Below are 12,312 nucleotides of genomic sequence, written 5' to 3'. Positions count from 1 at the left end.
CTCTCCTGGTCAGTTCTAGCCCTCCACCCCCCACAACCACTGTTTGGTTTCCATCTTCAGAGGTTAGTTTTAACTGTTCTGAAACATCATATTAATGGAATGAAATAATATGTATCCTCTTGTTTCTGGCTTCTTTCCCAAGCAAAATGTTTTTTTGAAATCTATCCATGTTTCAGTAGTTTGTACTTTTTATTGGTGAGTAGGATTCCATAGTATGACTATGATACAATTTATCTGTTTACCTGTTATATAGTTGGACATTTGGGTTGTTTTCATTTTGGACTATTATGAATAAAAATGCTATGAAGATTCATGTATTTTTTTGGGGAAGCAGATGTGGCTCAACCAATTGGGCTCTCATCTACCATATGGGGGGTTTTGGTGAAGGCAAGCTGGCCTGCACAGAGAGCTGATACAACAAGATGATGCAACAAAAAAAAAGAGACATAGGAAAGACAATGAGAGATACAACAAACCAGGGAGCTGAGATGGCTTAGGCAATTGAGGGCCTCTCTCCCACATCAGAGGTCCCAGGATAGGTTCCCGGTGCTTCCTAAAGAGAAAACAAGAAGAGAAGACAGTGGGAAGCAGACTTGACCCAATGGATAGGGTGTCCGCCTACCACACGGGAAGTCCGCAGTTCAAACCCCGGGCCTCCTTGACCCGTGTGGAGGTGGCCCATGTGCAGTGCCATGTGGGTGTCCTCTGTGTAGGGGAGCCCCACGCACAAGAGTGTGCCCCGTAAGGAGAGCTGCCTAGCGTGAAAAAAAAGTGCAGCCTGCCCGAGAATGGCGCCGCACACACGGAGAGCTGACACAGCAAGATGACGCAACAAAGAGAAACACATTTCCTGATGCCACTGATAAAGATAGAAGCAGTCACAGAAAAACACAGCGAACAGACACAGAGAGCAGACAACTGGGGCGGGGGGGGGGGGGGGGGGGGGAGAAATAAAAAAATCTTTAAAAAAAAAAAAAAGACAAGCAGATGCAGAAGAATATGCAGCTAATGGACACAGCAGACAGCATAGGTGGCAAGGGGTGAGGGATAAATAAAAAATAAGTCTTAAAAAAAAACCAAGTCTTTTTTTTTTTTTTTTGTCTATGTTTTCATTCCTCTTGGTTAAAAACCTAGCAGTAGAATTGATGGACTGTGTAAAACTGAATATTCAAGTTTATAAGAAATTGTCATACTGTTTTCCAAAGTGGTTATGGGCATTCTAGTTGCTCCATAGCCTCACCAACACTTAGTATTATCATTCTTTTTATTTTTTACCTATCCTAGTAAATGAGTGATGGTATCTCGCTGTGGCTTTAATTTATATTTCCATAATGACTAATGATGTTGAACATCTTTTCACATGCTTATTGACATTTGTATATTTTTAAAAATTAATGCCTTTTTTGTTATAGAAGTTGTTGGTTACAGAAATATCATGCATAAGATATATACAGTACAAAGTTTATATATATCACCCTATTAAGATCTTGTATTTGTGTGGTATATTTGTTATAATTCATGAAAGAACATTTTTATAATTTTACTATTAACTATAGTCCATCCTATACAGTAGGGTTCATTGTGTTGTACAGTCCAATGTTTTTTCTTTTAGTTCTAGTAATATATATACAACCTAAAATTTCCTCTTTTAACCACATTGACAAATATAATTCATTGCTATTAATTACATTCACAATGTTTTACTGCCATTACCACCAGTCTTTACCAAAAACATTTACAATCAAACCAAATAGAAATTCTGCACAATTTTAGCATTAATTCCCCATTCCCTATGCCTAACCCAACCCCTTATTCTAGATTCCTTATTCTAGATTCTGACTCTGAGTTTGCTTATTCTAATTATTTCCTATCTGTGAGATCATACAATATTTATCCTTTTGTGTCTGGCTTATTTCACTCAACATGATGTTTTCAAGGTTCATCTATGTTGTCATACGAATCAGAACTTCATTCCTTTTTAAAAAAAATTTATTCCCTGCCCTCCCCGCCCCCATTGTCTGTTCTCTGTGTCCATTCACTGTGCATTCTTCTGTGACTGCTTCTATCTTTATCAGCGGCACCAGGAATATGTGTTTCTTTTTGTTGCATCATCTTGCTGTGTCAGTTTTCCTCTGTGTGTGCGGCACCATTCTTGGGCAGGCTGCACTTTGGCGCTGGGCTTCTCTCCTTACGGGGTGCACCTCTTGCGCATGGGGCTCCTCTAAGCGGGGGACACCCCTGCGTGGCACGGAACTCCCTGCATGCATCAGCACTGCACATGGGCTAGTTCCACACGGGTCATGGAGGCCTGGGGTTTGAACTGTGGACCTCCCATGTGGTAGGTTGATGCCCCATCCATTGGGCCAAGTCCGTTTCCCTCATTTTTTTTTTAATGCTGGATAATATTCTATTGTATGCATAAACCACGTTTTATTTATCCATTCTTTTGGTTGATGGACACTTGAGTTGCTTCCCTCTTTGGGTAATTGTGAATAATGCTGCTATGAAGATCAATATGCAAATGTGTATTTGAGTCCCTGCTTTCAATTCTTTTGGGATTGCTGGGTCATATGGTCATTCTATACTTAATTTTAGGAGGATCTGCCAAACTGTCTTCCATAGCAGCTACACCATTTTACATTCCCACTATTTTACAATAAATGAATGTTCCTATTTTTTCACATCCTTTGTAGCACTTGTAGTAGCCATTTTAGTGGGTGTGAAATGGTATCTCATTTGGGTTTTCTGTGTTTTTTTTTTTTTTTTTTTTTTGAGGAACTGAGGGCCAGAGATTGAACCCAGAACCTCGTATGTGGGAAGCCAGTACTCAACCACTGAGTCACCCTGAGTGACTCAGGGTGTTTTGCTTGTTATTTGTTTTGTTTTTGTTTTTTTTCTTTAGGAGGCACCAGGAGCCGAACCTGGTAACTCCCACATAGAAGCTAAACTGCTTGAGCCACATCTGCTCCCCTCTCATTGTGTTTTTTTTTTTTCAAGATTTATTTAAAATTTATTTATTTCCCCCCTTGCTGCTTGCTTGCTGTCTGCTCTGTGTCCATTCGCTGTGCGTTCTTCTGTGTCTGCTTGTCTCCTTTTGTTGCGCCATCTTGCTGCGCCAGCTCTCCGTGGGTGCAGGCTGTCAGCTCTCCGTGGGTGTGGGCCCCCATGCCTTCACAAGGAGGCCCTGGGAAGCGAACCCACGACCTGCCATATGGTAGATGGGAGCCCAGTTGGTTGAGCCACATCCACTTCCCTCATTGTGGTTTTGATTTGCATTTCCCTAATAGCTAATGAGGTTAAGTGTCTTTTCATGTGCTTTTTAACCATTTGTAGATCCTTTTTGAAGACATGTCTATTTAAGAATTGGGTTTGTTATCTGTTTATTGTTGAGTTCTAGGATTTCTTTATATATTCTGGATATTGAACCCTTATGGGTTCCCAATTTTTTCCTTCCATTGAGTAGGTTGTCTTTTCACTTTCATGATAAGTCTTTTGATATACAGAAGCTTTCCATTTTGATGAGGCCCCATTTATGTTTTTTTCTTCTGTTACTTGTGCTTTGGATGTGAAGTCTAAAAAACCGTTGTGTAACACAAGCTCCTAAAGATGCTTCTCTCCATTTTCTTCTAGGAGTTTTATAGTCCTGGCTTTTATATTTAGGTCTTTGATCCATTTTGAGGTAATTTTTGTGTAAGGTGTGAGATAGCGGTCCCTCTTTCATTCTTTTGCATATGAATATCCAGTTCTCCCAGCACCATTTGTTTGAAGAGACTGTTTTTCCCATTGAGTGGACTTGGCAGCCTGGTCAAAAGTTAATTGGCTATAGAAGTGAGGGTCTATTTCTGAACTCTCAGTTCAGTTACATTGGTTTATAGATTTATCTTTGTGCCAGTACCATGCTTTTTTGACCACTGTAGCTAGTAATAAGCTTTAAAATCCGGAAGCTTGTGTCTTCTAACTTTGCTCTTTTTTCAAGATGGCTTTGGTTGTTTGGGGCTCTTTACCTTTCCAGATAAATTTGATAATTGGTTTTCCATTTCTGCACAATAGGCTGTTAGAATTTTTATTGGGATTGTGTTGACTCTGTAAATCATTTTTGGGTAGAATCAGCATTTTAATAATATTTAGTCTTCCAGTTCATGAGTGTGGGATATTCTTCCATTTATTTAGATCTTCTTTGATTTCTTTTAGCAAAGTTTTGTACTTTTTCATGTATATGTCCTTAACATCCTTGGTTAAATTTATTCCTAGTTATTTGATTATTTTAGTTGCTATTGTACGTGGACTTAAGAGCATTCTCTTTTTAAGGCTGTATAGTATTGCATTGTGAGGATTTACTATGATTTTTTTTTTTAAGATTTATTTTATTTATTTCTCTCCCCTTGTCCCTCTTCTCTGTTGCCTGCTCTCTTGTGTCCATTCACTGTGTGTTTCCATCTGTGTCTACTTGCATTCTCAATGGCACTGGGAATCTGTGTCTCATTTTTGTTGCATCATCTTGCTGTGTCAGCTCTCCATATGTGTGGTGCCACTCTTGGCAGGCTGTGCTTTTCATGCAGAGCGGCTCTCCTTGCAGGGTGTACTTCTTGCGCGTGGGGCTCCCCTACACGAGGGACACCCTTGCGTGGCATGGCACTCCTTGTCCATGGGCAGCATTGCATGTGGGCTAGCTCACCACATGGACCAGTAGGCCTTGGGTTCAAACCTTGGACCTCCTATGTGGTAGGCAGATGCTCTGTCAGTTTAGCCACATCTGCTTCCCTATCATAATTTTTAAAAAATCTCGTTTCCTATTAATGGACACTACAACTACGAGGGATTTAATATGTTGTTATGAATAATGAGTACAATATGCGATACCATTATTTTAGATTGTGGTAAGTCTGTCCTAAGAAGGTAAGTCTGTTACTAAGAAGTAAGCGTAGGGAAACGGACTTTGGCCCAGTGGTTAGGGCGTCCGTCTACCACATGGGAGGTCCGCGGTTCAAACCCCGGGCCTCCTTGACCCGTGTGGAGCTGGCCATGCGCAGTGCTGATGCGCGCAAGGAGTGCCGTGCCACGCAAGGGTGTCCCCCGCGTGGGGGAGCCCCACGCGCAAGGAGTGCGCCCGTGAGGAGAGCCGCCCAGCGTGAAAAGAAAGTGCAGCCTGCCCAGGAATGGCGCCGCCCACACTTCCCGTGCCGCTGACGACAACAGAAGCGGACAAAGAAACAAGACGCAGCAAATGGACACCAAGAACAGACAACCAGGGGAGGGGGGAAATTAAATAAATAAATAAATCTTTAAAAAAAAAAAAAAAAAGAAGTAAGCGTATATCTCACTTTTATCGTTTTATGATTTGTCCACATGACAAAACTTAAAAACTAGATTTTCCATTGATAGGCTCTGAATGGGCTCTTTAAACAGTGTTATTTGTAGATTATTCCCACAACCAAGCAATAGATGTATGCCAGTTTTCAATCATGATTTGAGTACATATCTTGCAATAATTGTTTTTACTTTTACAGGCTATAATGCAACAGGGAGATACATCCATAAAACCGATCCTCCAAGTCATTGTGAGTACCCACATGTGTTTTATGTCAAATATTTCTTTAAACTTATATAATTACATATTACATTTTGATGAAGACCATATAGATTTGCCTCTTATAGGAATTTCTCCTCATCGTCACAAAGCACAGGCCAGTCCTAATTGTAATCCTGAGAGAGAAGCCAGGTTTTTTGTTTTTTGTTTTTTTAGAATATTTTGTTTGTCAGAGTTAGACCTTTGCATGTTCTGATTTAAGGCTTTGTCTCTGTTCTTTCCAGTTGATAGATGCTTTAGTAGTGCTACCCATCATTGTAATTACTTTCCAACTTGCATTCCTGCCCTTAGGTTTTTTCTTGCTTAAATCTGCCTCATAGATGTCTTCCAGAGATATATATATATAAAATGAACTTCTCTGCTTGCAATTCCTCATTAATCCTATCACTCACTTAAGGAATTCTCATACTTTAGTGGGAATTAAAAATAAATAAAAGCAAACTCTGAGATCATACTGCAAGAGATTCTGAGTTGGTAGGCCTCTTGTTCTCCCCATTCTTCTTAGAGCAGTCATCCTAGGGCTCTGTTTTATTTTCCTGCCTTCAGAAAGCTGCCTCTGATCACCTTCAAGTTGGGATAAATGTCTCAGCTCTGTACCCCTTTATCATTATGTACTTGCTTCTCTCATGTCTCTGCCTCACCCCCACCCCTATTGCAAGCTCCTTCAGTGCAAGGATTTTTGTTCATTTTGTATTTTGAGCATCATATCCTATACAATAACCTTGTATATGTTAGGTGTTTTGTTATATGTTTTTTAAAAATTGATTTTCAATCAAATTTGAATGAGAGGAGAGAGAAGTTAAGACTATTGGCAGCTGATTTTATTCCTAGTTAGTAGAGAAACCTTGGATGAAAGAATCATCAAACCCAATTTCCTTTTGCTTGAATTCAGGTATCTAGACAGGCAAGCAGTTTGGTTTGTGTTAAACTAATGGCAAAGCTACTTTCTTGCCACTTAGGTTTACTTATACCTGGGGACTGGGCAGACAAGCTGGCTAATGAATCACATTTTCTGTCTTAGAACATCCGTCCCATTACCACAGGGAACAGTCCACCCCGTTATCGATTGCTTATGAGCGATGGATTGAATACTGTATCCTGTGAGTATGATGTATATATCTCGGAATTTGTACTTAAATAATAAAAGTACACCTACCCTTTGAATTGCAATAATTTTGGGTATTCCGGAAGTCAACATTTGCTTGGCTATGCAGTTCATTCAGACAGAATTGCAGTTGGCAGAGAACACTCTAACAGTTGACTAGATCTAGTGGAAAGCTGCCACTTGGCTTAATTAATTTTCTCTAATGGGTACTCTGTTTTCTTTGATTCATTTCCCTTAGGATGATATTGACATTTAGTGAATGTGATGGGTTAGCTGTCCTATACTTTGCTTTTTGGGGGCTTTATTTCTGTGTTGGAAACTTTTAAAAAGAGAAGGGAAAGAATTTGCAGAATATGTGCTTGCTATTTCTACTCACAATATGAAAGACCTTTTTTTAGTCTTTGTTATAAAACTTGAATGATGAATAAATGATTCTGGGCACTTCAAGGAATACATAACATTAAAAGTAGCAGCAGGTGTTTAATGAACAGCAAATTAGACTGATTTTCATTATGCAGAATGTGACTAGTTTTAATTTCAAGAGCATACTTAAGACATTTTGATGTTACATCAGGTATGATTGGTTTTCAGATTTTTATGACTGAAACGTTTTGGAAGCTAAAGCAATCTCTGTACTTTGCAGCTTTCATGTTGGCAACACAGTTGAATCCCCTTGTTGAGCAAGAGCAGTTGTCCAGCCACTGTATTTGCCAGATTAACCGATTTATTGTTAACACTCTGAAAGATGGAAGGTAAGTAGTAGTTTTTTCTGCTTTATTATGTTATTGAATGGGGACTCTCATTTTTGAAAAGAGAAGTTGGTTGGTTGCCAAAATTCAATTAGGAGTTAAAAAGTCAGTGATGGGTTATCATCTTAGCATTTACAGCTGTTTAGTTCTGAACTCAAGTACATGTGATGACTTGGAGTTATATACCCCCAAAAAACATGTTCTTAAACTTAATTTATTCATGTGGGTAGGAACCCATTGTAAATAGGACCTTTTAATGACATTATCACAGTTAAGGTGTGGCCCAACTGAATCAGGGTAAGTCTTAATACTATTTTACTGGAGGCCTTATAGGAAGGCCACAGAGAGAGAAGCCATGGGTACAGCCAGAAGCTGGAAATCACAGGATGCTGAAGGGAAAAGAGAAGACGCTGCCGTGTACATTGGCATTTGACAGAAAAGCCCAAGGACCAAGGATTGCCAGCAGCCAGCCTCAGAATGCCACTTCTTTGGGGGGGAAAGCATCACCTGCTTGATTTTTTGATTATTTTATTTTATTTTATTTATTTCTCTCCCCTCCCCCCCCCCACCCCAGTTGTCTGTTCTCTGTGTCTATTTGCTACATGTTCTTCTTTGTCCACTGAACTTTCTTTTGCACTGGGCGGCTCTCCTTACGGGGCACACTCCTTGCACATAGGGCTCCCCTATGTGGGGGACACCCCTGCATGGCATGGCACTCCTTGTGCGCATCAGCACTGTGCATGGGCCAGCTCCACACGGGTCAAGGAGGCCCAGGGTTTGAACCGCGGACCTCCCATGTGGTAGACAGACACCCTAACCACTGGGCCAAGTCCGCTTCCCATCACCTGCTTGATTTTGAACTTCTCTAGCCCCAAAACTGTAAGCCAATAAATTCCCATTGTTTAAGCAACCCCATTGTATGGTATTTGTTGTAGTAGCTAGGAAACTAGCTAAAACAGTACTGAAGGGAGAGGAATATGGAAACAAATTGGAAATTTCAGAGCGTAAGATTAAAACAAAATGTTTAAATCTTATTTTTTTTTTTTAAGATATATTACTTTATTTCTCTCCCCCCACCCCCAGTTGTCTGCTCTCTGTATCCAATTGCTGTGTTCTTCTGTGACTGCTTCTATACTTATCAGCGGCACCAGGAATCTTATGTTTCTTTTTGTTGTGTCATCTTGTTGTGTCAGCTCTCTGTGAGTGCGGCCCCATTCTTGGGCAGGCTGCACTTTGTTTCGCGCTGGGTGGCTCTCCTTATAGGGAACACTCCTTGCGCGTGGGGCTCCCCTACGCAGGGGACACCCCTGCATGGCACGGCACTCCTTGCGCGCATCAGCACTGCACATGGGCCAGCTCCACACGGGTCAAGGAGGCCTGAAGTGTGAACTGCAGACCTCCCATATGGTAGGCAGACCCTATCCATTGGGCCAAATCCGGTTCCTAAATCTTATTTTTAATCTCTGCAGAAAGACTATTTCTAGTATTTCCTCCCAGAGTATCTTTTTTTTTTAATCCCCCCCTTGTGGCTTTTTTTTTTTCTTGCTGTCTGCTCTCTGTGTCCATTCACTGTGTGATCTTCTGTGTCTGTATTTATTTTATTTCCTCTCCCCCTTTGTGGCTTGCTTGATGTCTGCTCTCTCTGTCCATTTGCTGCAAATTTTTCTGTGTTTTTGCTTGTCTCCCTTTTTTGTTGCGTCACCTTGCTGAGTCAGTACTCTCTGGTGCTTGCGGGCCGGATGGCTCTCCGCAGCATGCAGGCAAGCCTGCCTTCACAAGGAGGCCCCAGGACGTGAACCCAGGGCCTCCCATATAGTAGATGGGAGCCCAACTAATTGAGCCACAGCCGCTTCCTCCCAGAGTCTTTTAATAGAAAGGAAAGTACTTATTATATCAAAAAAGGAAAAATAAATTAGATAATATTGTCTCCCCCCCCTTTTAAAATTTTTGAATCTTTTATAATAAGTACTTTGTTCAGCCAATATACAGTTAAGGAGCACCTGGCTTGGAGGAAATAAGCCAGCAGCAGGTTATTGGAGACTTAGTGGAAGGAAGAGGGAGTCCAAGCAAGATAAGGAGGATTTCAATTCAGGAGACGGTGGGGACTGGCAGTCCAGTATTGAGGTGTTAGAACCCATATGGGGAGAGGAGGGTATTTGTTAGTAATGGGATTGTGGTGGCCTGGAGCTGGGTATTGGAATCAGAGCATGGGAAGAAGGGTATATATGGGATGTGTGTGTGGTGACAACAGGAGATTGGTCACATATGGGGGTGTGTGTCTAATAAGTAAACATATTTAGGATGAGAGCCACCCTAGGGAGAAATCTGTGATGCTGAATTGGAATTGGAGGTATCAGGGTGAATTCAAGGTTTTTGGTATCTAGAGCTAGATGTAAAAATAAATGGCATTTGGTTTGTATATGTGTTTACATGTTTTTTGGATTTTGTTTTTTTCTTAAAAAGATATTTAGATTACGTACGTGTTACATAAAAAATATAGGGGATTCTCATATGCCCTGCTGCCCACACTGCTCACATTTACTCACATTACCAGCATCCTTCATTAGTGTGGTACAATCATTGCAATTGATGAACACATTTTGGAGCATTGCCACTAAGCATGGATTATAGTTTACATTGTAGTGTACACTCTCTCCCACACAATTCTGTAGGTTATGGCAAGATATATAATGGCCTGTATCTGTATTGTTGTTTTCTTTAATTTATTCCCCCCCCCCCCTTGTCTGCTCTCTTGTGTCCATTCACTGTGTGTTCTTCTGTATCTGCTTGTATTCTCATCCGGCAGCACAGGAATCTGTGTCTCTTTTTTTGTTGTGTCATCTTGCTGCGTTAGCTCTCTATGTGTATGACTCCACTCCTGGACAGGCTGTGCTTTTTGCACAGGGCAGCTCTCCTTGCAGGGCGTACTCCTTGCACATGGGGCTTCCCTACGTGGGGGACACCCCTGCGTGGCATGGCACCCTTTGCGTGTGGTAGCACTGCTCGTGGGCCAGCTTACCACATGGGCCAGGAGGCCCTGGGTTCAAACTCTGATCTCCTATATGGTAGGCGGACACTCTGTCCTTTGAGCAACATATACTTCCCTGTATCTGTTGTTGCAGTGTCATTCAGGACAATTCCCAAGTCCTGAAAATGCCCCCATGTCACATCTGTTTTTGCTCTCCCTGACCTCAGAACCTCCAATGACCGCTGCCTCCACATCAATAATTAAAATCATCCATTGCTAGAATCACAGTAAGTCTATAGTAGAACACCAGTAAGTTCACTCTAGTCTGTAGTTCATTTCCCCAATCCTGAGGATTCTGGGATGGTGATACCCTTTCCACCTGTAATTGAGAGGGGCTTTAGTCCCATACAGCCAGTGGATGGGACTTTCTTGCTTGTGGTTGTAGACTCTCTCGGTACATGTATTTTTTGTGCATGTATAATTCCTAGCTCTGTCTATTGAGAGAGCTTTGGAGCAGCAATGCCCCAAAAGTCATGTGCCCCAGTACTCAGATCTTGATTTCTAAATGCTCTTTTCCACTAAAAGGAACCAGGGCTCCTTGGAGAATGGCTTATTACAAGCTGTTAGTTACTAGATGAACCTTAAGTATGTTGTTCCACAAAGGAAGGAAGTGCTCAAAGAGTGATGACGTAGGGGGAGGTGGATGTCAAATGGATAGCAATACCAGCTTGCAGAATCTTCCACTGGCCAAATCTAGGACAGTTTTAAAAAAGCAAAATAAATAATGGTAGTAACAGAACTATTAAATAAAATAAGAATTTTTGAGTCCATACCGGAATAAATGAATACATGGGGGTAATAGATAGCTTTTCCTTACAACAGAGTGCCATCTAATAAATGTAGAAGGAATTATGGAATTAGAAAATCACCCCCTTGGGAAGCAGATGTGACTCAACTGATAGAGTACCTGTCTACCATATAAGAGGTCCAGGGTCCAAACCCAGGGCTTCCTGGCCTGTGTGGTGAGCTGGTCCCTGCGCAGTGCTGCCACAGGCAAAGAGTGCCATGCCATGCAGGCGTGCCCCCCTGCATAGGGAAACCCCACATGCAAGGAGTGCGCCCCGCAAGGAGAGCCGCCCCAAGTGAAAAAGCGCAGCCTGCCCAGGAGTGGCGCCGCACACATGAAGAGCTGACACAGCAAGATGATGCAACAAAAAGAGACAGATTCCCATTGCCACTGATAATACAAGTGGACACAGAAGAACACACAGTGAGTGGACACAAGAGAGCAGATAATGGCGGAGGGGTGGGCAGAAGAGAAGAGAAATTAATAAAAAATCTTTAAAAAAAAAATCACTCTTTAACAACCTTCATAGTAATAATTAGTTCAGGCAGAAACATCAATGGATACTATTTCTTGTTTGTTTGTTTTTGTTTTTGTTTTTTGTGTGTTTTTTTGAGGTACTGGAGCCAGGGATTGAACATGGCACCTTGTATGTGGGAAGCTGGTACTCAACCACTGAGCTGCATCAGCTCCCCTGAGTTGGTTTTTTCATTTGTTTTGCTTTTTTGTGTGTTTTTTTTTTTTTTTTTTTTTTTTTTTAGGAGGTACCAGGAACTGAACCCAGAACCTTCCATGTGGGAAGCAGATGCTCAACAGCTTGAGCCACATCTGTTCCCTGATGGATACTATATTGATATCCTGTGGCTTCAGTAATTATTTCCACAAACATGGTAGCTCAAAACTGTAGAAATTTATTTTCTCACAGTTACGGAGACCCGAAGTCTGAAATTGCTTTCACTGGGCCAAAATCAAGGTGTCAGTAGGGCCCCCTCCCTTGAAGGCTCTGGGGTGAATCCATTCCTTGCCACTTTCAGCTTCTGGCGGCTGCTGGCTTGCGGC

The 12,312-nt window shown here is 41.6% G+C and overlaps 1 protein-coding gene across 1 annotated transcript in view; it reads left to right on the top strand.

The window, feature by feature from the left end:
* Positions 1 to 12,312, top strand: part of RPA1 (replication protein A1) — a 62,278-nt gene that overhangs the window by 3,153 nt on the left and 46,813 nt on the right. The window contains exons 2-4 of the mRNA XM_058283084.2: positions 5,508 to 5,558; positions 6,609 to 6,687; positions 7,336 to 7,444. Of these exons, the coding sequence (XP_058139067.1) occupies positions 5,508 to 5,558; positions 6,609 to 6,687; positions 7,336 to 7,444 (239 nt within the window). The remainder of the gene's footprint in view (positions 1 to 5,507; positions 5,559 to 6,608; positions 6,688 to 7,335; positions 7,445 to 12,312) is intronic.

Source organism: Dasypus novemcinctus, chromosome 21 (assembly GCF_030445035.2).
Source record: "Dasypus novemcinctus isolate mDasNov1 chromosome 21, mDasNov1.1.hap2, whole genome shotgun sequence".
NCBI classification, from domain to species: domain Eukaryota; kingdom Metazoa; phylum Chordata; class Mammalia; order Cingulata; family Dasypodidae; genus Dasypus; species Dasypus novemcinctus.
This window is presented reverse-complemented; position numbering and strand designations above follow the sequence as displayed.